This window comes from Dryobates pubescens, chromosome 11, assembly GCF_014839835.1.
Source record: "Dryobates pubescens isolate bDryPub1 chromosome 11, bDryPub1.pri, whole genome shotgun sequence".
NCBI classification, from domain to species: Eukaryota; Metazoa; Chordata; class Aves; order Piciformes; family Picidae; genus Dryobates; species Dryobates pubescens.
The window spans coordinates 24,803,538-24,830,320 of NC_071622.1; the positions used below are offsets into that span (position 1 = coordinate 24,803,538).

Here is a 26,783-nt window from a genome sequence, read left to right on the forward strand (position 1 = left end):
GTGTTTGACAAGACTCTCAGAAGCTGCTTGGCCATTGCCAGGCTCTCGTGGGAGAAGTGAGCCTCATCATCTGCGAAAGTTTCAAGTGAGTAAGTTTTGATGTCTTTTGTCTGTGCATCCATCAAAAGCACACTGCTCCACCCGAGACTCCTGCACGCTGAACTATTCTGTCGTTCTTTCTTACCTTCGCCGTTAAAGCGGGGGCAGCAACACGCGGCTGTCAACAGCCCTGCTCCTACTCTGCCCTGGCCTCGTTACCAACAAGGGTAACCGCTAGGGCCGATTTCCTGATTTACTAAGTCGGTGGTTCAGCACTTCATGTTAGGGTGCTAGCAGCTGTTCCCCTGATCACCGCACAGTTCTCTCGCTTTACCCGGCGGGATCTGCTGGCTTGGAGGGCCTGCGGCCTAGCGCCGCCCGGCTCCAATCTACCCGGCAGATGAAATCACTATGAGGCGAGGGACGAGAACTAGTCAGCGGGGCGGTGCTCGTTTCCTCAGACCGCGCAAGGCAGTCGGCTAAGGGGACTAATCGTGTGGCCAGCCTGCGGCAAGAAACCGAGCACGAGATGTAACAGGCCTCTGGCGCCGCTGCCGCTCTCTCCCGCGAGGGTTGGTCGGCTCGGCCCCGGAAGACGCTCTCGTCACTTCCGCAGCGTCCGCCATCTTGTCAGCAGTTAGCGGAGCAGAGCCTGCCCCGGCAGCCCGCGCTCTGGTGTGGCGCGGCCGTTCGTCCGCCTCGCAGGCCGCGTGCCGTCGCCCCGCTCCGGGCACTGAGCCACCATGGCCAACAACAGCCCCGCTGTCGGCGCCGGGAACTGCCAGGGGCAACAGGCGGCTCAGCACCAGCCTGGCGCCGTCCCGCCGACCCAGCAGCAGCTTCAGAGCGGACCCCCCAAGCCGGCGGCCTCAGGGAAACAGGGCAACGTGCTGCCGCTGTGGGGAAATGAGAAGACCATGAACTTAAACCCCATGATCCTCACTAACATCCTCTCGTCGCCCTATTTCAAGGTGCAGCTCTACGAGCTCAAGACTTACCATGAAGTAGTGGACGAGATCTACTTCAAGGTGAGCTTGCGGGCCGCGCCCAGGGCGCCGCTGCCTCCTTGGGCTCCTCGGGGCTGTGATGGCGCCTGTCCCGAGCCTCCCTGGGGATTTTGAAAGGGGGAGGCTTTAATTGCGGCCTAGCGGACGCTTGTTCTTGCCATTCTGCCCTTTATTTTGCACTAGGAAAAGGGAACAGATTTCTTGCTTATGTGGGGGACTCTGAGATGTTGCTTTCTTTCTCTTACAAGAGGAGGGTGTTTAGTATTGGATTTGGAATTACGGTGTTGCAAGTTAGTTGTGAAGTGGGCCGCGTGTAGCCAGGGCGGTGGGGATGAAATGGCCGTCTAAGGACTGCATTCTCAGTCGGAGGGAGCTGAGGGGACACCTCATCTGCACGCCAGTTGTAGAGACAAGCACTCCCCGCAGCCTAGGAGTTGCTAACACAGCGTATTACTGCTGAAAAGGTTTGATGGTGACTGTAGGTGGTTTCAACAGGAGTTTGCTTGCGGCCTTCTTCCGCAGCTAAGAGATCAGGATCTCCTCCCCCACACACGCCGCTCCACACCCAAATAAAAACTTGTGCATTTTAGTGCTTCTCTTGGCGTTAGGTAGGATGTGCTGGGGAGATAACTGTATCAGTGCACCCATGTCTCAGTTCTTGTTTTGTTAGCAGGATTGAATCAGTTTTGCAGCGAGGCTTCCATCAAGCCAGTCTCCCAGGTAGAGGTATGCATAATTAATGCTCATCAACACAGCCACACTCTTTGTTCTGATAATGAGAGGAAAACGTAGATAATACAGGCTTCTGTCTTAAATCCGTTGTATGTTGGTTATTGAGATATTCTTCTCAGGTAAATTGATTAGCAGGCTTTCATATACTTTGAAAGGAGAAAAAAGGAAGCACTTTTGTCCAGGGCAGGTCACGTTACTTAGGGCACTGTAATTGTAAAAAACCATATTCACATAAGTTTTTTGGCATTGTTTCCACTTATTTATGAAGACAGCGCTACTGTTTTTCCTCTTCATGGCAACAGTTCTCTGCTTGTGCTCTGTCATTTGGAGTGGACTACTTAATCCTCCTAATAAATAGGTTGCCAGCAAAAATTCATTGTGGTTAATTTTCCATTTGCTGCATAGAAATAATTCATTTTGATTCAGAATAGAAAGCAGTAAATTTTATTTTTGCAAATTATGGCAACAGCTGAAAATTTATAAAAGAAACACCTTCAGAAAAATTGAGAGCAAACTACGTTTTACATGGACCCTTTCAGAGGTAATAAAAAATATTTGATGCAATTTGTCATCTTATTGGTAGACCTCAACTGCAGTAGGTCAAACAGGGTTTTTTTGGCTTGTCTGTGTTTATTCCATAAGTGGTTTAATCTTACATTGGGGAATAATTTTGATACATACCTCTAAATATCTACTGATTAATCCAAAGCAAATAGAATTTGTTTACTGAGTTTGGCAGTTATTCTGACCCGAAACTGCATGCTGCATAAAGAGAAAATGCATCCCCTTACTTAATCATAGGTAGCCTGATTATTAAGGTACTTAATTGATATTCAGAAGATTTCAATTCCATTCATGCTTTAAGATTCCTAAAAAATTGCTATTGTTTTGTTTTGGTCTTTTGAATGCACATGATCTCCATCGTAGCAAGTGTATTTTCCAGTGTATTTGTCTTCGGGAGCCAAAATAGGTGGCTTATTTAAATAAACTAAGAATGCTAAATTGACAGGGAAATTAAGTCATAGAGGCAGCTAGTGGTAGGGACCGTCTTTAAAGATACAAATTCCTTCTAGATACTCAATTAATTTACTTGTACTTCTGTTTCAGTTCTGTATCTGCAAAGTGGATGACCCTATCTCTTTATCCCTGATCTTAGCACTATAAGCATGTCCTCAGCTCTGTTTAGTCTGTGTGTGCTTTGAACAAGCTAAGCATATGAAGCAGTCTTTTTCAGGACCAAAACTTTAAATACTCTTTCCTGAAGTGGGTATTGTTTTCAGGGCCCTGGGGTTTTTTTAATTGATACTTGTCGAACCCAGCATATTTGTAAGCATATATTAAAATATAGATAAATATATATATATATTTATGAAAGTAACTAATAAAAAAAAGAAGGCTATCTTTCTGCTAGTGTTCTACTTAGTACTTTGATTAAAAAACAGTTAATTTCCTGTGAGAGTCAGAACTGCAAATAATCAGAAGGATTTGCTGTGTGTTTGTGAACTTCTCATATGACACTGATAGTGCAGGAAGTCATAGTGGATTTTGAATTCTGTGGTATTGACATCTCTCATGTTTCCTATTTGGGTAAGACAAGCTGTTAAAAAAGGCAATTCAGCTACTTCAGCCCTTCGTATTAACTCTTAATTGCATGTGATTGTGTCATAATGTGTTTGTTTCATGTATTGTTTTAAGAATTTTTATTTGTCAACTGCAGTACAATTTGCCACAAACTCTTATCCCCAGTCCCGTGTAATACTTCTTTTTATTTTTCTAAGTTGATGGGTTTAGGAAATGTACTCCTTTGTTGAGCCAAACCTTACTTCAAATGTGGTTTATGCAGTTTTAACTTGTTTATGACTTGCTGTCAAATTTAAGGAATGATGTTGATTAACTACATTCATGCACTTGTGTCTAAATGCGTCTTAAAACATTGGAATTGGGCAGGCTTTTACTTAGACATAGGAACCATTTTATTTATGAGCATCACTTCAGTCCACAAGAATAAACACTAGCTTTTTAGATTAAAATACTCCATAGGCATATTTCATTGTATTTGTAGGTGATACTAAAAAAAAAACTCTAGCTAAGTTTTCTGCGTAAGAGTTTCATGAATATGAGACTGTAGATTTCAATCTCTTTAGCTCTTATCAGCTAAGAGTTTAAAGGTAACTGTTTAGTTAACATAGAAAATAGTAATGAGGAGGTTTAATCAAAGTGTTAGAAAGTATTTGGAGTGTAGAATAAGCGTGTATGTTTGCCTTGGTGTTCAGAGATTTTTTGGTTGTTGTTCATTAGTTTTGGGGGGGGTTAAATTTTTTTTTAAACTTCATTTTTTGCTATGTCTTTTTTCATGTAATTAAAAATGCCCAATGTTTTGCTTTTAATGACAAAGCAGACTTGGCTCCTGGATTTGGTAGAAGACAAGCTATTTAAGATTTAGGATATCCATTGTTTAAATAAGGTTTGCATAGGCAGCTAAACATTGGTAATGTTGTAATTGTAAATTTTTTTTTTTTTTTTTTCTTTTCCCTCTCCCTTCCCCCACCCTACTTCAGGTCACACATGTTGAACCATGGGAAAAAGGGAGCAGGAAAACAGCAGGCCAGACAGGGATGTGTGGCGGGGTAAGTAGAAGTACGTGCCTTCCAAAATTTTTCTGCCTGGTAAATAAATTTCCCAACCATAGCTAAAACTTGCTTGTATGTTCTCACTGTACCTAGACATAGAAGTATTTATTCCAAAAAGTTAATGTATTTCCCTTGTTTCCAGAGCTGTGGATGCAAGTAGTGTTACATTTCCCACATAGCTCTCTTCGTAGATTTTAGTTCTTATCCCGTGTTGTTTTTCTTATTCTTTTGAGGATCTGGGATAATGTCTTTGATTTCCTGCATTGTCACTTTTTATGTTTTGAAAGGTACGTGGTGTTGGAACTGGAGGAATTGTGTCTACTGCCTTTTGTCTGCTCTACAAATTATTTACACTGAAACTAACTCGTAAGCAAGTCATGGGCCTTATAACTCACACAGACTCTCCATATATTAGGGCTCTTGGATTTATGTATATTAGGTAAGCATCAATATAATAAAATAAGGATTAGTTTCGTTTACAGGAAACTGTGTTAAAATTTTACCTTTTTTTGTACTTAAAGGTATACACAACCACCTACTGATCTATGGGACTGGTTTGAATCCTTTCTTGATGATGAAGAGGTATGTCGGCAAGGGTAATAATTTGTTTTATTTTGTTTCTTTTTATGTTACTACTTTAGGTTTAAATGTTGTTTAATAAGGTTTTGTTATTTGAATGTCACAATGTTATGTTCATGTGATTTCATTAACGCAGGAAGCAGGTCTGAGCTGCGACCCAGGCCATTTTTCTTAGCTTCTGAAAAGATAACAGAATTTTCCATTCATTAAGATGTTACTCTCGTAAAGTATTACAAAGTCATATGTAACAGGAATATTAAATCGGGATACAGACAGCAGGCTGTGTGGGTGCAATTTCCATGCAGTTATTAGAAAAAGAATTACTTCTAAGTCAGGTATAGCAAGTTCTGAGGTGCTGAATTTGTATCTTGCATTTGGTACTGGGACAGGGGGAATTGATACTTGCATAGAAGTGGAAAAGGTATAGTAGAAACCAACATTCACCCTGAAAAATACCACCATGTCATGTTCTGGAATAAGTAAATCCTGGATTTCTTCAGAGGAGGAACAATTACTGCATAAGTTGGCATTGTCTCTAGTAACCTTAATGTCTGCTAACAGGGTGATAAAAGCAACATGAGGTGCTAACTGAAGAAGCTCAGTAAAGAGTCTGCATTATGCAGTCAGATAGGAGAATACCTTTGGTACCACAGCCCTGTTATACTGTCTGGAGAAACAGTTAGGATCTGGTGGGTGAGGTTTCTCAGTCTGTGAAGAAGTTGAGTATACATTCTGTTGCAATTTGTATTTATTGAGCAGTTTTTAAATTGCATCTTAAATTTAAGATCAGAACAGGAAGGATCACTTGCTCTCTTCAGTGTGACATCAGGGATCTACTTCAAGAAATTTTCAATCGTGTAGTTGTAAATGATGTCCAAATACTTGTATTAAAAATACTGTTAATTATACTTGTGTCTGGCTGCAGTGCAGTGTGTTTATTTCAAACAGCTTCTTTCATGCTAAGTATCAAAACTGTGCAAAGGAAGCAGCTGTTATTTCAGGTAAACCTGTGTTATTGTACATTTGTAAGAAAATCAAAGCAATTTAATTCTTTATTGCATTGCTGTGATATCCTCCTTCTCCCCCAGATGGTGCTAGTTAATGTGAACTCTTCTCTGCAATGTAGCACTGTAATTTAGGAGGAGGATTGGGGTGGATGCATTTTCAGGGTTCCAATATCAACTTGATCCCCAGGGCAGTAAAATGATCACAAGTACAATCCGTTGTGCAGGTCTTAATTGGCTCATTATTCAGAGCACCTTGTTCAGTTCATACATTTCAGTTCTCACAGATACTGGTTATCAGCGTGTATTTGTGTTGTTTAAAACACCCCAATATATTTTTGGAATTACTGTTTCTTTTCCAGCTGCTTTCAGTAGCTTTGCGTTATGTGGGGAAAAGTGCTTGGGGCTGCTTAAGTTTCTTATCAGTCCTGGTCAAGTTTAGTAGGATGAAGATAATTTATATATATGGGATCACTTAAATCTACAGGACTTTTTTTTCCCCTCCAGTTCTTACACGTTTGGAAGCAGTTCATCTTTTGTCACACTGCTGCAAAAAGTTCCCAGGATACAGGGTTACTTTTCAAAATGCTTCTTCTGTTTATTTTGTTTGATTGTACATACTCTCCAGGTGCTACGCTTAACTCCTTTTTTTCTTCTTTAGATCTCTGCAGCGATTATATTTGGAAAAACTGTATATCTGAACACTTAAATGTGTGTGAGTGCAAGCAGTTTTACATTTAGATTTTCTCTTCTTGTTTAGATAACAAATCTCACTTTCCTTGTGTGCTTGCACTATAGGTTTGGGACTGACAATAGCTGACTAACATGTCCTGAGCTGTGAGAGGGCATAGCAAGAAGGCCTTCATGCGGTAATGACCCTTTTCAGAGACAATGGTCATCATGGATTATGCGTTTCCAATTATTTGTTCATTTATTTATTTTTTTACATATTTCTAAATTAGAAACCTCACTGCTTCATGGCAGTTGGTTTGCTATTGCTTCCAATTCTGTTAGGATGCCATTTTGTACTAGAGGTTTTTCTATAATCGTTTTTAGATAGGCAATGATGTAGTTCTTTAAATGGTTTAGGCCACAGGGTTGGGTGTGATGATACGCAGTTGTACATCCACAGAATGGAGTATTAAATGTAGTTCGAGGAGACTTCTCAACTTTGTGGCATTTAAATGAAATACAGGACCATACCATATAACCAGACTGTGTAAGGGGATTTCACATTAATCTCTTCATCGACAGTCCCTTACCATCCAGATGGCTGCAGGATTAGTATGTGCCTGCATGCATATATATTAAGTCCCATTCCGTATCTGTAACATACTGCCAAATCCAAAGGGTACGGTGTTGGAATATGTCTAAGGAAATATATTAGAATATGAGACAAGTAAACTTTCATAATCATGAGACTTCAAGAGGGCAGTAATGTAGCAACATTTTTTTTTTTAATTGGTAAAGAATGTTTTTGACCATCAGGATATTTTTTGCTTGTATTTTGTAGGATCTGGATGTGAAGGCAGGTGGGGGTTGCGTTATGACCATCGGGGAGATGCTTCGTTCCTTCCTTACTAAGCTTGAATGGTTTTCCACGTTGTTTCCAAGAATTCCTGTGCCAGTCCAGAAAACCATTGACCAGCAAATTAAAAGCAGACCTAGAAAAATCAAGAAAGATGGCAAGGAGGGAATGGAAGAAATAGACCGGCACGCAGAACGTAGACGTTCAAGGTCATACCCACGTTATTTCGAAAATGAATGTTAAAAGTTCAGTATTGAACTGTGTATTACCAGAAATGTTTTACTGAGATGTATTTTAAAGCAACTGGCAAAACAGTTTATGGGTGCTAACAGATTAAAAGATGATGTTTGATATTTAAAATTAAACATAGATTGTGTGGGGAAAGTATAAATTGGAAAGTAAAGAGGGTCCCTTAACTTTCAAAGGTTGTGTTTCATATGGAATATTTTTTTGTGTTAAAAGGTCTCCAAGACGATCCATCAGTCCAAGGAGGTCACCGAGAAGATCCAGAAGTAGAAGTCATCATCGAGAAGGGCATGGATCATCTAGTTTTGATAGAGAGCTAGAAAGAGAAAGAGAACGGCAGAGATTAGAACGCGAAGCTAAGGAGAGAGAAAAAGAAAGGCGGAGATCTCGAAGTGCTGATCGTGCACTAGAACGGAGGCGAAGCAGAAGCAGGGACAGATACAGGAGCCGGAGCCGAAGTCGTGACAGAAAAGGAGACAGAAGAGACAGGGATAGGGAGCGAGAGAAAGAAAATGAACGGAGCCGGAGAAAAGAGAGAGATTATGATAAGGAAAGAGGTAGTGAGAGAGAGAAAGATAGATCTAGAGATAGAGATAGATCTAGAGAAAGATCAAAAGAAAGGAAAAGTAAGGGTGATCTAGAAGAGAGAAGGCACAAGGATGACAAGGATGACAAGAAACACAGGGATGACAGGAGGGATTCCAAAAAAGAGAGAAAGCATAGTAGAAGTCGAAGCCGGGAAAGAAGGCATAGGAGTAGGAGCCGAAGTAAGAACACAGGTAAGCGCAGCAGAAGTAGGAGCAAAGAAAAATCAAGTAAACATAAAACTGAAAGTAAGGAGAGATCAAATAAAAGAAGTAGAAGTAGAAGCAGAGGAAGGACAGATAGTGTTGAGAAGTCCAGAAAACGAGACCAGAGTCCCAGCAAAGAAAAAGCTAGAAAGCGTAGCAGAAGCAAAGAACGTTCCCACAAACACGATCACAGTGACAGCAAGGACCATGCAGACAAACACGATCGTCGCAGGAGCCAAAGCACGGAACGAGAGAGCCAAGAAAAGCAACAGAAAAACAAAGATGAGACTGTGTGAACTCTTTTCAGAAGTGGATCACATTGAATCCTATAAATGTTTGATTAAATCCTGCTTATTTTTACTTAAAGTTGAGATTGTGCAGTAGTTTATGAGCACTCTTCTCCAACCTCCCTCTAGGCTACAGATTGTCATTTCCTATTTTGGGTAGGGAAGTGCCTTTGTAAACCCATTCAATGCATTGACGGTTTCAAACCATTTGTTTAGTTCAATTCATAATGCAGAGGTTGTTCTTGCATTTTTATTGTTCAGATGTTTCTGAAATGTACATTCTGTACATATGTCCTGAAAATGTTTTACTTCCTTTGGCATGGTTGCCATGCTGGTTAAATTTGTATGAGGCAATAAACTGCCACTAATTCTACTTTCCTTTTGTAGATGTGGAATTATGGTTTGTATTCTGAAGTTAGCATGGCTGTGCTCTACATAATAATACGGCTTTTAGGAATGGATCTTGAATGTGTATTATAGCTGAGATATTTATGTGTGTACAGTGTGCATTGAGGGCTGCAGACTTAGAACATTTGTCCACTCTACCTGCTGGGTTGGTGGTTTTTTTTTTTGGCTTTGTTTTGTTTCTTCCCACCCCCTTGGTTTTATGTTGATTTTTTAAAAAACCTTCTAAAATGTATTATGTTCACCACTGGTGTTAAATTGAGAGTGGATTTTCAAAAAGATAGTGGTTTTGATGCAAAGACCTAGATTATGTTGGGGGCTTGTTTAGTAATTCTTTAGAAAGGCTACCTCAGGCAGACACTGTAAAAGTTGGCAGATGAGTACTGTAGCCATCTATGCATTTTATTTGTTTGGAAAAAGATCCATGTAAGCTTCCTGTGGTGGTTTGGTTTTTTTTGTGTTGGGTTTTTAATTTTTTTTTAAGAACACAATTTATCCATTTGTGGTCTTTTAAATGCTTTTAATCAACAGCTGCACTCTCATTTATGACAGTCTTGGGCTAATAAAGGCATTTAAGATGAGAAGAGGGAGGTAAGAAGAAGAAAATTATTACAAAGAATTTCAGTTTCAAGCTTCCAAAGCATTTTTATAAGTGTAAACATTTAAAGTAGGAATTACCTGATAGTGTCTTTTTTTAAGTCATATTTTCTACAAATAGTAAGGGTTACAGTTTGTGCTGAATGTTTCATCTGGCAGATTTTTTTTAAACATGTTGTTAGAAGCCAAAACCAAAATGCATTCATTATTTAAAAACAAAAACAACACCAAAACCCAACCATTGAAGTCCAAGTCTATTTGATAGATTATTCTAATGACTTGTATACTAAGCAAGGAGAACCATCTGGAATAAACTCTCAATTAATTCCTTTGTATTGGGTGTCAGCTTTTCCCTGCACGTTCATTGCCAGTTGAAGCATGTCTGGTCCCTCCATGTTTCATTTTCAGACAAGTGACACTTAGTATGAATAAAGAATATTATGTAGTAAGTACCTTATAAAGTAATTAACAAAGAAATGCAGCAGCACAAAAATGGGAAGAACCTTGTGTGACTCATTCATGATTGTGAAGTGACTGGAAGGTAGAAATAAACTGGTATTTCTGCCTTTTTTGCTTCTTGTGATGCAAGTCACCTGGGCACTGTTTCAATATTTGGATTTTCTTTTTTTTGCTTAAACCAGGAGAAAAGGGTGCTTGGATTTCTAGCAATACATCTCATTGCATAATACTCAAGTGCAAATAACAAACTCAAGTTTTTTCATCCTCTCTGCTCTGTTTTCTCAATTGTTGGTCTCCTTTGTCACTGTATTCCTTTGCATTTGAAGTCTTTCCATACTGAGGTGGTTCAGGTATTGTCTCCTCATTTTTGATTAAATGTGAGCTTAAAACAAAGCTTAAGCTTCAACAAGATCATTCCGTTTTAGTGTAAAACTAAAATACTGACCTCTTACTTAAGAAAACTGCACTAGTCATTTAAGAAATACCCTGGCTAGTAGATTATTAGAACTGTCTTTGCAGTCTGCTGGGGGCTTGCATGGATTCTGTCAAAATGAAGACAACTTTTTAAGTTACCTCACTTGCAACTAGAAGGCTTCTTTTGCCCTTAATTTTTGGCTGGTTTTGATTTTTCAGTACCTCAGTTCCTGGGGAAAAAAAACAGTTTATGTGCAGAGAGGCTGGAAGGCCGGTGTTCAGTCAGGAAAAATTCATGGCTGATTTCAAATTGTTCCTTCAGGGCTCCTTGTCTTCTGCTGTTGTTGGAAAGTACAAGGAAAGAATGGTGTATTTGCAGGCAAAATCCTGGTATTTGAGAAACAATCTTTGACTTGGAAGTGGATAGAGACATCTAGTTACAATTAAGAAATGTCTTGATGCAGCTCGTGCAAAGACCATCACAGCCCAGTCTTTGCACAGCCTTTACTGTGATCTTCCTTGAAACCGGAAGGAACAGATCTACAGAACAGAGCAGCTCTGATAGAAGTGGCAAGACCAGTGGATTTTACAGTGCTGACTGGTTGGCATTTCACTTGGGATCATTAAAAGAAATTTCCTGCCAATTTTGAGCGTTCTCAGAAGGGATGGGTACCGAGCTTCAGTGGAACCAACTCTTTGTTTTTTTGGCTGAAGTGTGACAAATGAAGCTCTGAAGTGAAGTTTCTACTGAGTGCCTGTTGTCCATAGTTACCTATCTGGGGTAGTCATTCCTTTTGACATCTTTGAAATTTCCTGTAGCTACAGTAAGTACTGAGCTGGACTTAAAATACTACTTTGAGAAATAAATTCTACCTGGTTGGTGGTGGTTTTTTTTTTTTTTTTTAATATACTACTCAGTTGAACGATATTCCAGCTCTTAAGTAGCAGAAAATTGGCATTCTTTTATTTTGAGGCAGAGTGAAGGCTTTGGCCCTTAAGATTCACATCTGCCTACTGCCACATAACTATTCAGATAAAGGACTTGTGTGTATCTTAGTTTTAAAAATAATAGGATTGGAATTTTGTCTGTATTGAAAACAGTAACTTGAAGGGCAGAGAAATTTCTGCTATCGTGGGCTACTTAGTATACCCTGCATAACACCATGTTTATGCTTTCATTTGTGTGTTGAGGAATCATGAACGAGCTCTCTTAGTATTTACAAATGAATACTACTGTACTGACTGAAAAGATGGTCTGTAAATAGCCAGGAGTCAGTTAGGGGAAACCTGGAAGAATTAGATGACTTCTGCTGCTTCGGCAGATGCTTGTGCCCTTTCTGCACCGCTGTGAGGCGCACAACTTTATATTCAAGAGACGTACACCAGCTATTAAGCAGGGTGAAATAGCCTTTAAAAGCCAGTCTTGATGTTTTGGAGGTTTTGCAGTGTTGGTTGGTTGGTTCCCCACCCCCAGCAATAGTTGATGTGGGAGAACACTTACAAAATCTTGGCAATATTAGGTCAGATCTGAAGCAACTGAATGATGGATTTTTGTGTTTCTTTACCGGACTGAAAGTCTGTTCCTAATGTGTCTTACAGACATAATTTCTATTTGGAAGAGTATGGAAAACCTTTTTTTGCAAGTGTTCAGCTGTGTAATTGCAACTAATACAGCTTTATTTAATTTTTTTTTTTTGAAAGTAAGCATTAATGAAGGCACCTGGCATGAAACACCTTAGGTGTTATTAATCCCAATGTGTGATTTCACAGACACTGTTCTCTAGAAAAAGGCAGTTGTTTTACTTAGCATATGAAGATGCTGCTTACCTCTGAGTCTTCACCAGGAATTTTGAGTCTCAAGTCTGTCTTCTAAGAGCTTCATGGAGTTTGGTTGCTTGGGTTTTTCTGGTTTGGTTGGGTTGTTTTGGTGTGTTTTGTTGTGGTGGTGTTATTTTGGGCCTTATTTGGATTTTTTTTTGGTTGCTTGCCTTCCCTCCCCCCCCGCCCCCATAAAAACCAGAGCTTCATATTAGTAATTAGTCTGTCTATGAAAACTACACCTAATTGTCCTTTCCTGTGATCTTCAAGTGTGTCAGTGTGACCTATAAAAAAATTTGCCTCAATCCAGACAGAACCTGAAACTAATCCAAACTGAAGTTTTTTAATCATTTCAATGAGTGCTTCACATACTGTCAATGTCCAAGGCCTGAGTAACAATGCCTGCAACATACACACAGCTGCAGGAGGAGGCCTGGATCTGGTTCAGTTTGCTTGTGTTGTTTTTCCTCCCTATTTTGGTAAATTGTCTACATCTCCCAATTCTTTTCTGAGCAGAGTCAGTGTAGGTTTTTCTTGTACTCTGACTTTTCTGCCTTTTTTTTCCCCCCCTTCTTTTAGCAGATACACAACTAAGCTGTTCTGTTTAAACTGCACTTCTTGTTTTCAAGCATGAAAATAAGAGGAGCTAAGGAAAGAAGTACTATGTCACTGTCAGCATAGTAGTATGTAATTTTCAGATGACAATGCTTGTATGCCAGGAAGAAGGGAGAGAGAAAATACACCAACAGTTTATAATTGTTTGAAGTACGCTAGAGTTGCTGTTAGAACATGGAAATATCAGAATTGTTTATATAAAAAGAAGAGAGCTGTGACTTGAATTTGATTCCAAAAGAAACTGATTGCTTTAGACCTCTGAAAATACAGACTGCAAAGAAAAAAAATCCTTGAATAAAACTCCTGAGGAAGAAAGTTGTGAACAATACTTTTTTTTTTTCATTCTTAATTTTTCTTTTCATATTAAATAAAAAATAGAACTATCAACCATTTTATTAAGCAATAGAGGGCATTTGAAAATAATGTTTTGTAGAGAAAATTTAAGTTTGACAGTGAATAAAAGCAGATCATGTCTTGGGCCATCTACAATCAATTAATTGAAGAGTGAGACTGCCATGATGTCTAGTTCAAGTTAACAGGAGCAGTGACAGATAGCCAGTATAATTTTGTTCTCTGGAAATCATCTAGACCAACTCTTCTGCCAGAGTGGGTTCACCTAGAGCAGACTGCATAGAATAGCATCCAGGAGGGCTTTGAATGACACTATAGAGATAAGAGACTCCACCACCTCTCTGCACAGAGGTGGCTGAGGCTCTCTGTGTTCATCTGCATTGTAAAAATTTCGTTGGTTGGGGTTCAGATTTGGTTGTTGAATTTGACCTCAGACATGGCTAGCTGTTCATCTTCCCCTTTCCCAGTCCTCAAGCAGCTGTGATTGTTGCAGTTCAGCATAGAGTCATCTTTCCAACTTCAGGGAAAGAAAAACTGAGAAGAGGAAGAATCGTGTTACCAACCACCTTAACATCCAGGATAGCTGTAGAATAGCAGCAAAGAGGACATAATCAACTTTGGAATGGGGGGGAGGAAAAGTCAGCAATGGCTTCTTGCCATCCTTTTGAGGCAAGTAGTCCAAACCATCAGGATTTCTGTTGGAAAACGATCACTTTTAGCTAGCAGAAAGTAGAGTGCTGAAAAGCTATCCTCTATTTGGATTCTGAGGGGTTTTCTGGGGAATTACAGGATAGTATTACAAAAGGCTTAATGAAGTGAAATAAGGTTTTATGTAGATAAGAGGACAAAACTGATAGGAGTAGATACAAGGTTTCTGAGCTCAGTATGATGGATTTTAACAAACAGGTTAACACTAAGGATATACAGGTCTGGTGAAGCTTATCCCTCCAATTGCAAAAAAGTAAGCAGCAGCAGAATTTTGATTTATACACCCTAACCTGAATTACAACTCTTAGAACTTACCTCCTTTATCTGAACCAGTATTTTCATCTAGATATGCTGTTCTGCAGTGCTCTTTCCTCTATAAATCACTGTAACAGAAATGAGAAATTAGGAAAACATCATTTACGGAAAAGCAACTGTCTTGAGAAATCTTTGTTTTAGTGGCTGCTTTTGAAAGGTGGTTTCTAGTAGTTTACACAAGCAAGTAAAGCACAGGACTACCCTGTCAAAACTCAAGATGTAAAGTAGAGTAAGTTGAGGTAAGCCATACTTTTTACCTTTTAAAAAATCATGAAAATTAACTTCAATTGAAGTTGCCTTTTATTATGGGCTATCAGGTAGAATGCATGATGGTCTAGGGCCACAATAAGGTAAGATTTTATTTATTTTTAGTGATACATTGTAGGATGGGGGTAGGTGTTTGAGACAATCCTGCATAATATGAACACAAACACCAAGTATTAATTCTGTTATTTGCATATTATTTGGAGTTAGATGATGCTAACACATCTTGCAAACATACTGGATTTGGAATCAAGGTACTGTGGGCCTTACCCATTCCAACAGAGCTTCCAGAACAGGTTACTGAAATGACATGAAACAGTGGTGTGTAAAGGTTAGGTGTCAAATTGCAAGCCAGAAAACATTAGTAGCCTGTAGAAGGTAGTCCATGCTATACAACTGCAATCCTATCAGATGGCAGTAGTTTTGTAATGGATTACATTATGTCCTGGGAAAGGAGTTGCTACCCCTTTAAATAAATTTTTACTTAAAACATGCTTAGGAGTGGTTCATAGAAGTTCTTGTTTTGTTTCTTTACTCAAGCCCAATAATTCTATAGAAAAATAAGAAAGAAAAACAATTAAAAGTGCTCATTTATTTGCTTTTGTACTCTAACCACTAACAATCTCCCAACAGTGTCTATTTACCATGTTACGGGTGATGGAGTTAAGAGGATAAGTATAGCTTAGTATGCCCAGTCCCAAAATACTCCTGTGAAGTTCATGTCATAGATGTTGCAAGACAGCACTTACGAAGTTTACTCTGGAGTCAACACTAGAAAAGTTCTACTCCACACCACCTTTACTCACATAACTTTGGATTACATTTTAACCACCTAGCATGCATAGGCAAAAATACATCATTCAAAGCAATGTTAAGTTTTACCTGAATATATTTTTTTAGGACAAAATGTAAGCTTCGTTCTCTTATCAGTAACTGGAGCTACTACCACTGTGTAGATATCCCCACAAGGTATCTTGGTGATGTCACAGTGACTTTGACCTGAGGTAGGGGTACAGGTAAAGTTGCCTTTTGAGCCACGTAAATCAGTGTTGTAGTTTGTTGTTACATCAGAAACTTGCCAGTATACTCTGATGCCATTATTGCTGAGTCTATATAGCTTCACCCCAGAAGGGCAGCAAGCACCTAATAAGAAATGTGAATAAGCAAGTTTTGTGAACTTACATTATAAATTCCAAGAGTACATTTAAGACCAGATGAAATGATTACTAACACACTAAATAGCAGCATTTCAATAACAAATTACTTCTTCACAGAAAGCTAAAATAATTCTTGAACTGAACTAGAGAAGAAAATGTACTTTTAGACTCTTTTATGGAGCTGGAATTCAGCCATTGCTTTACATGTTGAAATACTGTTACTCCTGACTATGGAGACATCAGGGCTGTCTTGGAGTGATCTCTCAAATTTTACTATGCTGTAGCACAATTTACATTAAAAAACTGGTTCTGGATCAGTGTTACCAGAACTTCTTTATATGGCCACCTGATGACGGTTGTAAGAATAGTGTTTAAATTATATAAGAAAATGAGCCAAAGTGCATTTATGTAAAAGGGGGAACTGAAAGTGCACTGAATTTCAGCTCCACTACTTGTGAGAGCGGGACACTATACAAAGTTGTATATTGAGTCTTTTTCTTCCCAAATACATTTACAAGTTACGTACTGGAAGAATATCCTTGATATGTGCAACTGGATGCCACACCTGTTTCACTGATAGCTTTCAGAGATACTGTATAGTTGGTACTGCATGTAATGCATCCCAGGAGACAGTGGTTTTGGAGAGTGTGACACTTTGCCTGCCCTTTTGGAGACTCCAGTGTTGTTACATAAGTTTTTGCACCCATCCCAACAGTCCAGCTGATATTTGTTACAGACTGCGTCACTTGGGTTAGTATCAGGTCATCAGGGCAACAAGGAGCTTAAAAAGAACAAAAACCAGAGAAGTAAATTCCCTTTTGTACTTGGAAAATGGAAGGTGGAACCACAATAGTATAAAATTAAGAGCCAAGAAATTAAGACATGCATACTTCTCAGGGAAACATTAGCATGCTGAAAAATACCTGATTATTCTGGCAAGCTTCTAATAAACAATGCCAATATAAGATCAGTTTGTCTGTAACAGTGGGTCATACCCCTGGAATTGTTACAAGGTGACTGTTCACTAAGATACTAAAAATTACTAAAACTTGTCATCAGAATATCAGGGTACATCTGTAGTTTAATGAAACAGAGTGCTTCTCTACTCCTCCAGTCATATAACTCAGACCCACTCTGTCTCTATTTAAAGTCTCTACAACCTAAAATGACTGCAGCCAAACCATCTGTTAAAAATACATTTTGGTGTAATCACTGAACTGTGCCTGGGGATTGTCTGGGTAAGTGGTAGAGGACAAAATTCTGCTAGCAAATTAATAGCAAGAATGGTGAGTAAGCTGTGCTTTAATGTGACATGGGCCTCACTTCATTGCCTCTCCCAGTAATATTAAAAGTCAAAATACTGACAAGGAAGTTATGCAGTACATTAGTGGATTTTGTTACTATATTTTAGTCAGCTGTGACAGATGATAATTAGTTGCACTAAGGCTTATCAGTATGAGGCAAGTGCCAAGTGATCATTCCTTTTCACACAGTGGAAGATACATGTTTAAGCAGAGGACATTCAACAATAGATAGTATAATGCATTCACATTGTAAATAAAAAGGTAAAGCCAAGAACATGTAAAGAGGCATAGAAATATTTTAATACTATGCTGCTAAGTATGTTCCACTATGTACAATTCCCACATACCAGTCTCTAAAGGCACACTGTAGCTTGGTAAGCTCTCTCCTGCTGGTGATCTTGCTATAGCACTAACAGAGAAAGCAGATCCACAGGGAAGATCAATCAGGGTACAGGAATTTCCAAAGCTTGTGCAATGCCAAAGTCCAGCCCCTCCTCTGGCAGTGACAATATAGGTAGCTGCTTCGTTGTTTGATTGCCAGTGCACACTGATTACAGAATGAGCTTCCTTTGAGATATTTTTTATTTCAGGACTGCAGGGAGCTGAAATGTTTCATATTAACAGTATTTAAACAGATTGTTTATGCACACCATATTAAGTTACACATGACCATTAAATTCCAGTTATAACTGACAAACTACTTTTGAAAAGATATTGATTCTTAAATGTTTACTCCTTGTGAGAATTTATAGCTTGTGACAGAACTAACAATAGAAGGATTTTACACACACACACACACACAGATTGATTGCACATCTGTTCTTCAAAAACTTGAAGCTACCAAATCTGGTTGTAGGTCTCTGCTTACAGTGAATTTTGTTAAGACATCCTGTATTTATTGTTTTTAAATTATTTTTATCAGTTGCAGTGTCACTCCAGCAACATGTTTTATCTATGAATCACTGCAGTGTCCAACTAATGATTTCTTCTGTTAAACAAGAGTGATGGTAGTACCTGTTGCCACATACTTGGATGCACAGGACGTGTTGCTGCCCCTGGCCTCACTGAAGGAATAAACGGTGATCTCGTAGCGGGTGTCGCACTGCAGAGCCGACAAGGTGCAGGCCGTGGCGGTGTCGTTGCAGAGCACGGTGCCGCCCCAGCCCACGGCTCTCGTTTCGTACGCTTCAGCACCGCGGACAGGAGCCCAGGTGACCTGCACTGTGTCGCTCGACACAAAGGCAGCCCTCAGGTCGCTGGGGCAGCAAGGAGCTGGGGTCAGACAAGGCAGAGGAGGAAACCTGAACGTCAGTTGAAAACTAGCACAAAACCAGAAAGCCTTGTTTTGTTTATCCTACTGCTTCATGTCTTAATTCTTCACGGGTGACTGTGCAGTCTCATTGCTTCTAGACTTATTATTGAATCAATTCAGTTCCTCCTGCCAAATCAAGAGGGCACTGTAGTGTATCAGTAAAACAGGAATTACATATCTCTTTGATTTAAAATCTCAGAGCATCAAGAGGTTCAATAACTCTAGCAGCGTCCTTCACACTTTCCCATTTGAACTCATCATTTTTTCATTTTCCAAATATGAACACTCTCTACGAACAGGTTTAAGACTTTGGTACACCCTTCCTAAGGCAAGAGAAAAAGATAGGACTGGAATTCAAACGCCAGGACTGTGTGTTACTCATAGGTCCTTGCCTGATGATTGTGATGTGTTTGTAAGCACGTTGTTGCACTAGACTATGCCAGTTAAATCCAAATGCAATATCAAGTGGTCCTTTTATAATGCCAACTTTTGTATGTTTTGCTCAAAAACTGAATAAAAATAGGTTTTAAAGTATCTTCCAATAAAAATCAATTGACTCCAATGTAAGCACATGTAAAGGATGCAAGATGAATTTTTAAGAGTACATAGCTACTTACCAGTGGTATAATTGAATACATTACCCAAAGGACTCTGCCCTGCTTTGTTATATGCAAAGACACTAATGAAGTAAGTGAAGCCACAGTCTGACTGGAAATGGCATTGAGGATGTGATGTGTTGCAGTGCACTTCCAGGCCATCATCACTCTTCACAAAAACCACATAGTAATGACCAAAACTGACATTAGACCACGATACTAACAAATGTCCAGGTTCATCCTCTTCAATTGATATATTTACTGGTGCACAAGGAACTGGCAAAACAATTTTAAAAAAAGAAAGAAAGAAAGAAAGAAAGAAAAAGGAATTGTAAACAAAGTTTTTTTATTGAAGTTATACTTCTGGAGAATAAAGGAAAACCTGGAACACAAGAGAATTATTCTACTCGAACAGTTGTTCTGTCTAGTTCAAGAAAACAGCCACTTCACTGCCCTTACAGAGGATGAAAAGTGAGTGTCATTTTTACAGAACTAAATAGATGATAACTTCATGTTTTACAGAAAAGAGATTTGCTTAAGGAGCCCCTCTGATCTGAGACAATGGCACCAGACAGTATTTCGAAAAGAACTGACAGAATCTGTGTTCACAGCTAGCAGTTTTGGATGACAATAGAAAGAGCAGCTTGAATAGCAGCTGGCATCCAAAAGCTTATATGTGAAAACCCATTCTACACTGGTCTGAAACTCACTGGCTGTGTCTGAATGGAGCTGTGCTTTGCTCAGGTTTCCTTTCTGGAGGCTTCCCAAAATACCACGTTACACTAAGAATCCATGGCTTTTGCTTAAGTAACATTTATTTTCTAGCTAACAAGGTTCAGCTTGCTGCTATTACAGCTCATAGCTTAAATGCTGTCTCTTGATTAAGGCTCTCTCGTCCCATTAGATCCACCTCCAAGCTGATCTCATGGATGACCTCTAACTTGTACCAATAAGAAGTGAAAATGAGACAGGCTACATCAAGTAATTAAGTAAATAATGTTGTGTCTTTAAGGTAGCACATAATAACATAAATAGTTTAGGTCTTGCTTACATTGGCAGTGTATCTAACAGGTAAGGAAGCAACAATCTCTGACATGGCTGTGATGCTCAGTAGCTGAAATGAGTAACCTTTTGTCCAGACAAAGCTACTACACAAGAATGGTCCATGACCTCCTTTCTAACAACCAGGTTTAGCCTAGAACAGTTCTCAGCCTAGGGCCAGTCCTTAATGCTATTTCCTCATATATTTCTTCCAATCTGACATATTTGGACAGATCTGTTATTCCTTATGTTTGTTTTACACTCAGAAAATTGACTTTAGACCAGCTACTTCTGTAAGAATTTTCCTCTGTTAGAGGAAATTGCAGGCACAATGCTTCAGACAACAACATATAGACAATTGCAGAATATGAAGAAATTTCAGGCTATTACACCAGAAATAGAAAAGTATATGGCACAGTTCATGCATGAAGTTCAGCAGCAGAAATAACTGAGAATCACTTGTGAATTATAAAGTAACACACATCAAAGTTAAAGTAGTGTATGTTAAAATGCCATTAGCTATATAACAATCAGTGATACATACCAGTTTTTAAGCTTACTGCATCAGTAGGCTTACTGGATCCAGCATCATTGTATGCTGTGACAGAAACATAATATTCAGAGCCACACTGGAGTGATGGCATCATGCAGGAGGCAGATGATGTGTTACACGTCAGTTTCAAGAGTCCACTGGAGGCTGTCACACTGTAAGTCAGAGCCCCTTCTGATGGCATCCAAGAAACAATAGCTCTTAAAGCACCACTATTAAAAGCTACTTGAACATCTGCTGGTGTATTAGGACCTACGGTATATCAGTTTGGAACACATAAATACAACTGAGCACATGGCCTATTTAGCAAGCTAAATACAGTATTTGCCATGCAGACCTTACCCTCATTCATAGTGAAGTGACAATTTAAAAAACAAATAGTTCTAGCTTTACACCATCACAAAGCTTTCTGGTGAAGGCTCCTTGGCTTATTTGCTTCTTACAATTAGAAAAATCTGCAAATCTGTCTAGGCTGATTTACCCAGGCCTGTCCTAGGTACAGGTTCAGTGGTAGTTAATGGTATCCTTGCTTCAAGAATACACATCAACTCAGCTTTAAAGAACTCTGAGGTGGGGTAAAATTTTTATGATGTGAAAATCTACCCAATGTATCTTTGAAAACCATAAAATAATCACACATATACATGAAAACTTCCTGCTGTCTCTTTTTTAAAATGCTTAGTTATTTTCAGAAAAGAAAATATCTTACTTGTTCTTTGGTTATATGTGAAATCATCTCCTGGTATCCCATTAGCATTCCAGGCATATGCCTTGATACTATAGAGAGTTCCTGGATCTAGATTTGTAAATATCAAGGAGGTATTGGTGGTATTCTCCTTCAGCATTGTGCCCAAACCATCTGATCTTATGAGGGACACAGAGAATCCAGCTGCCATATACACAGCTTTCCAGCTCACTGCAATGGAGTCACAGGTAGGAGAACTAACAGACAGAATTGGAGCAGCCAGGACTGTAAAGAACATCAATTAAGTTTTTAGTTTTTCAGTAATATCATTTGAAAGAGCAAAATTTAAAATAAATACACAGAAAAAAACACTGACAAAACTCAGCAAAAACAAAACTAGAGAAATAGATCAATGCAAGACTGCCAGAATAAATAGGGACACTGATTTGGGGCATCCATTATGGTCAAGCATTGGAATGGGCTGCCCAGGGAAGTGGTTGAGTCACTAACCCCGGATATGCTTAAAGGTCTTTTGGATGTGGTGCTTGGGGATATGGTTTAGGGGTGAAACTTCTAGAGCAGGGTTATTGGTTGGACTTGGTGATCCTGAGGGTCTTTTCCAACCTGAAAGTTTCTGTGATTCTGTACTACAGATATTGTAAAATGAAGGTCATTCATGCGCAAAGTTTGAAAGATTGAGTGTGTAGAAGAATGAAAACCACTAGGAAGATACTGCATTTCCAGTCCTTTTAAGTTTTACATTGTCTTATTTTATTACTCTCTTAGTTGTTTCTTCATTTCATCTATTCCCTCAAGTTATGGCTTTTGTTTAAAAAGAATGCAATTTTGGTAAAATACATATATTCATTTAAAATATCCTAAAATTGACAATCAAATATTTAACTTACAGTAATGTCATAAAATAAACCATTCATGCAGACTGGTCACTAAGTCAGATGGCTGAATTTAAATCCTCAAAAAATTGAAGTTTTTTCGATCAATACAATTTAAAATACAAAATTATAACAGTTTAGTACTGGTACATGTCTGGGTTATACTGCTTGGTTTCTATTCAAATGTTAAAAAGTATTTTAAAAAGTGAAAAGGATGCTTGCATAAATGCTCTATAATACAGTACGGAATGTGAAATAAGAGTAAGAATGGAACTCTACCTGTTTTTGTTTTTCTGAAAGGTGAAGGCTGGCTTTTTCCTCCTGAATTTATAGATCTGATAGTGATTCTGTACAAGGTGGCAGGTTTCAGTCCTGTCACTGTGCCTGGAGAATCTGTAACCACAGCTTCAATGAAGGAATCTCCTTCTTGTGCAGTCAGCAGGTAACTAGTAGCCCCAGGCACCGCTCTCCATTCCACTGTGATGCTGTTGCTAAGTTTTGAATAAGCTTGGTCAATAATAGGTATGTCTGGAGCTAAAATGGAAATAACAATAGACATGCTGAAGGCAGAGAACTCAGCCTTATGTAGCTCCAAGTGCTCTGAATGTTTGACAAAGCGTAGGACAAATGGCTTACACTTCCTATGAATGTTTACATAAGTTAAACAAAGTTTAAATAAACATTAACAAAATACACAGTTTTGAGATATTCTAGACCAGCTTTTAATGTTTCAGTAAAAACATTCTAGTACTCTTGAAATCACTATTGACAATTACCAGTAATTTGCCTAGGTTGCACCAAGAGGTCTCTGTTTTTGTCCTGCTCTATAGTCAATTACCTATAATGGATGTCTATAGAAAGCGATGTACAAAGCAATATATACAAAGAAGTGGTGGATGTTTACACAAAGCAGTCTGAAACAGGATGCTGAATCATATGATTTTCTGTTACTGTGATACAGAAATGCCTATTAGTTTTGGAAGGAAACATGGGAGGTCATCTTACCCAACCCAGAACTCTGAAAATAAATGTTCTTTTGTTACTCAGCTATAGTCAGACTCTCTGCTGCAGCATTTGTAAAAACAGTAACATATATTCCATAGAACCATGCCTATGGAACGTTTGCAGGTGCGTCTTTTGCCATCTCTGACCGAGCTATTACACCATGACTTGTTTTTCCCCCTTTTAAGATATTTTCTTTACTAACAATTCATAAAAATTTCTGTGCAAATCTAAGTGAATTGCTTGCCTAATGGTCAAGCAGACAATAAATAGCACATGATTTTTATCAGAAAAAAAATTACAGGACATTAATCATTAATACCTGTTCTCTTGTAACTAAGCTAGCAATAGAGTTTTTGGGGGTTTTTTATACTTACACTTTTAGACACTGATACTTTTAATTTTTTTATTGTAATAATTACTTCTGTAAGAAGCAAATTCTACTGGGAAAATAATGGCTATTTCTCAAAATTATCAGTTAAATTATTTTAAAACCAGAATTCCAACAGAATAGCTTTTTCTCTTACATTTCAGTGATGAAATAAAAAGTAACTTCTGTTTTACATGGATACTTCTCCAACGTCCATCAATGACTTACATGCTACAAGTCCTTTTGTAAATGGAAGAAAAATACTGTTTATCAGCATCAGTACTGAAAAATGTATCTAGTTTCACATCTGCATTTGTAATGAAAAGGTACACGGTCTGGAAAGATGCTGTATGAGCAAGCCATGTGGCTTGGGCAGGGAAACACATACATGAAAAACAAAAAAAGAGGGACGAAGGAGCTAAGCATGCTAATATTGAATCGAGTAGCAAAAGGCTTCAACAGAAATGGCAGCTATTCCCCTACCCATACAATGAAACACCAAGGGTAAAATCACAGTTCTACAGAGATCAACAGAAATTACACTTCACAAAGATTCTCTTACTCACCTGTTGACTGTATGATCTGTGTTTCTGCAAGAATAATTCCATTCTTGTCAATGGCTTCTGCTTGTATAGTATAAACAGTATTGGGAATTAATGAAGTCAGACTTCCTTTCAGTGTATCACTAAAATGAGCCAGTAATGAATGGCCTACAGCATTCACAGCTGTAGCTGTGACTCTGTAAGAAGAGGCTCCTGAGAACTTGGGCCATCTGAGATGAATGCTTTGTGATGTCACATTGTATACAGACACAGAGAAACCTAAAAAAAACCCACACCACACTATCATTATCAAAACCCCCACATTTCAGTCATTCCTGAATTTAGTCAAGCCTTGACAGGAAGATTGCTCAGCTTCTTATCAAGCATCTACATCACCTGGTTTTCATACAATAGACGTTCCACTGAATTTGAAGTGCTGTTTCCCTTGCTCACTTTTGCAATCCATTAATTACTGTAATAACTGATGCTTGCTCTCACAGTATCATGTTATTCTGGGTATAAGCTGGGTAGGGGACTATATAACCAGTCTCAGTAGTATTCCACATAGGAACAGGATCAAATTGTTGTTTTACAAATCACAAAAAGAACATGTTACAAGTGTCCAGATACTGCAATGACATCGCCTGCAGTGTCTGAGCATTAAGACTTGACAGTGCAATATATGCAGAGAATTAATGGACTCTGAGAGCATTTCTTGCAATCTTGTATTCTTCACATTTTCAACTAGTCAGTATTCACATTTAAGGCAACAAATACAAAACTGAAGAAAGCGTAAAATATTGTAAAGCACTGGAAATATTTGCTTTTAGATCATACTTCTTCTGGTGTGTTTTGGTTGTTTTTATGTTTGGGTTTTTTTGGTGGGTTTTTTTTGTTTGTTTTTTGAGCTGAGTTAAGATTGGGCCTTTTCTGTTTAATTTAAAAGTACAGCAATTAACTGGGAGCAAATATGGGACAATTTGAATCCTGTTTGTAGCACAGTTATGTACATAATGAAGTTTGTCTAGTTGAGTGTTCTCCCTGGTTCACACTAGCGTCAAGGCACAAGTGATCTGTCAGGATCTTTGTGTGAGTGTCCAATAACATTTAGACTCCTAAAGATGAGGTTTTAAATTTATATATATATATTTTTTTTTAAAGTTGAATCAAACTTGAAAACTGCTAGAACTTACAGAATGTTTTATTAGAAATAACACACGTGTTCTCTTCAGACCCATTCAAAAATAAGCAGGCAAAAAAAATCGCTACTTTGAAGATTTACCTGTGTTAGCTGAAAAGATCTGAAAAGGAAGATGTAAAAAAATTAGGTACAGGGAAATATTTTGTTTGTCAAATTAAAAGAATAGTAACAACAACTTATAATACAACATTTTAACCCCACATTTTACTGATATGATCTATTTGCTCAGATTCTTTAAGCATGGAAAGTTTATGCAGCTGATGAGACTTGGTACAGGTACGCAGATTGTATTACTTCTTTTTCCTCTCTGAATCTGCCTACTGATCCAGATTTCAGTTGTTGAAAGACTTTGAAGTGCCCTAATATATTATTTTTCGGTCACTTGTAAATACTGTAGAAATAGTAACAAAATATGAATGTAGCAGTGGGTGTCAGCCTCTGCCCTAATTTTTGGTTCACTTTCACAAAAAGTACAATATCATTCTTGAAAATAGTTTTAAAGTAAATGAGTTTGCACTCACCTTTTCTAGGCAGATGAAAAGCAGTCCAATAAATATTAATGATTTACTTTTTGCACCACACATCTCTGCAGAACTTGGTTCCAGCCTTCATGTGGGGATGAGCTCCGGCTGATCCCTGCTGTGAGGAACAGTATCCTCCAGCAGTGCCATCACCACAGGTTCAGCTCAACGGAACATGAGGAGGTTGCATTAGGTTAGGCCCTCCTACTTGCTGGACTATCAGTTACCAAAAGCGTGCTGAAAGAGTCCGGTAACATTGAACTTTTTGGCAGACAGATGGTGGGTTTCTTCCCTTCTGTTACAGAATGCAGATTCTGTATTGGTTTTTTGTAAGATTAATAAAATAATTAACATCAATGTAAATTCTAAATTTGCTGTTCAGTTTATCAATGACATTTTTGTGTACTTATGTATTTTTGTCAGGAATGATGCCCTCATGGTACTCCCTTTTGAACGGAACATGGCCGTACTGCCCGGGAACCACTCTTCCCAATGCTTTGCGTTGGGCAGAGAGTTTTCCCTCTAATTTCGTCGTATTCCTTCTAGATACTCGTTCCTCTTTGACAATATACTTTCATGTCTTCAAATGAAAACATCTGACAGACGGTGTGAAGCATCAAGAAATAGTATCTTTCCGTGAACGGATGGTGTTTTGTTCGGTAGCTTACACGACCAAACCAGGGAATTTGGAAGCCGCGCTGGCGAAGGGAATTAGCTTTCGAGGGGATCCGAGACCACGGGAAGCTTTACAGAGGCCGCCTCCCACGGTCAGACCGTCTCCGGCTGCTTCCCACACCGCACAAGGAACCCGCCTCGGGGG

At 38.7% G+C, this 26,783-nt stretch overlaps 2 protein-coding genes across 2 annotated transcripts; one reads left to right on the forward strand and one right to left on the reverse strand.

Annotated features, from left to right (window-relative positions):
• Positions 1–665: 665 nt before the first annotated feature.
• On the forward strand, positions 666–9,408 carry PRPF38B (pre-mRNA processing factor 38B). The gene is made up of 6 exons (XM_009900897.2): positions 666–1,067; positions 4,337–4,405; positions 4,696–4,847; positions 4,930–4,990; positions 7,505–7,728; positions 7,982–9,408. The coding sequence occupies exons 1-6, from the start codon at positions 783–785 to the stop codon at positions 8,850–8,852; spliced, it is 1,662 nt and encodes a 553-aa protein (XP_009899199.1). The 5' UTR covers positions 666–782; the 3' UTR covers positions 8,853–9,408.
• A 4,475-nt stretch (positions 9,409–13,883) lies between these two features.
• Positions 13,884–26,027, reverse strand: FNDC7 (fibronectin type III domain containing 7). Its single transcript, XM_009900901.2, has 14 exons — positions 25,964–26,027; positions 25,524–25,542; positions 24,266–24,520; positions 22,607–22,861; positions 21,459–21,719; positions 20,744–21,001; positions 19,180–19,434; positions 18,265–18,522; positions 17,598–17,852; positions 16,473–16,727; positions 15,672–15,932; positions 15,060–15,089; positions 14,526–14,593; positions 13,884–14,036 (listed from the first exon to the last, which is right to left on the reverse strand). Exons 1-13 carry the CDS (start codon positions 26,024–26,026, stop codon positions 14,553–14,555), a joined length of 2,466 nt encoding a protein of 821 aa, XP_009899203.2. The 5' UTR covers position 26,027; the 3' UTR covers positions 13,884–14,036; positions 14,526–14,552.
• Between the last annotated feature and the right edge of the window lie 756 nt (positions 26,028–26,783).

Coding starts and splice junctions, on each gene's coding strand:
- PRPF38B (XM_009900897.2), top strand. CDS start 783: ATGGCCAACAACAGCCCCGCTGTCGGCGCCGGGAACTGCCAGGGGCAA. Junction 4,406..4,695: donor AGACAGGGATGTGTGGCGGG/GTAAGTAGAAGT, acceptor ATGTTTTGAAAG/GTACGTGGTGTTGGAACTGG. Junction 4,991..7,504: donor CCTTTCTTGATGATGAAGAG/GTATGTCGGCAA, acceptor TGTATTTTGTAG/GATCTGGATGTGAAGGCAGG.
- FNDC7 (XM_009900901.2), bottom strand. CDS start 26,026: ATGTGTGGTGCAAAAAGTAAATCATTAATATTTATTGGACTGCTTTTC. Junction 21,720..22,606: donor TTTCAGAAAAACAAAAACAG/GTAGAGTTCCAT, acceptor TGTTCTTTACAG/TCCTGGCTGCTCCAATTCTG. Junction 21,002..21,458: donor CACATATAACCAAAGAACAA/GTAAGATATTTT, acceptor GATATACCGTAG/GTCCTAATACACCAGCAGAT.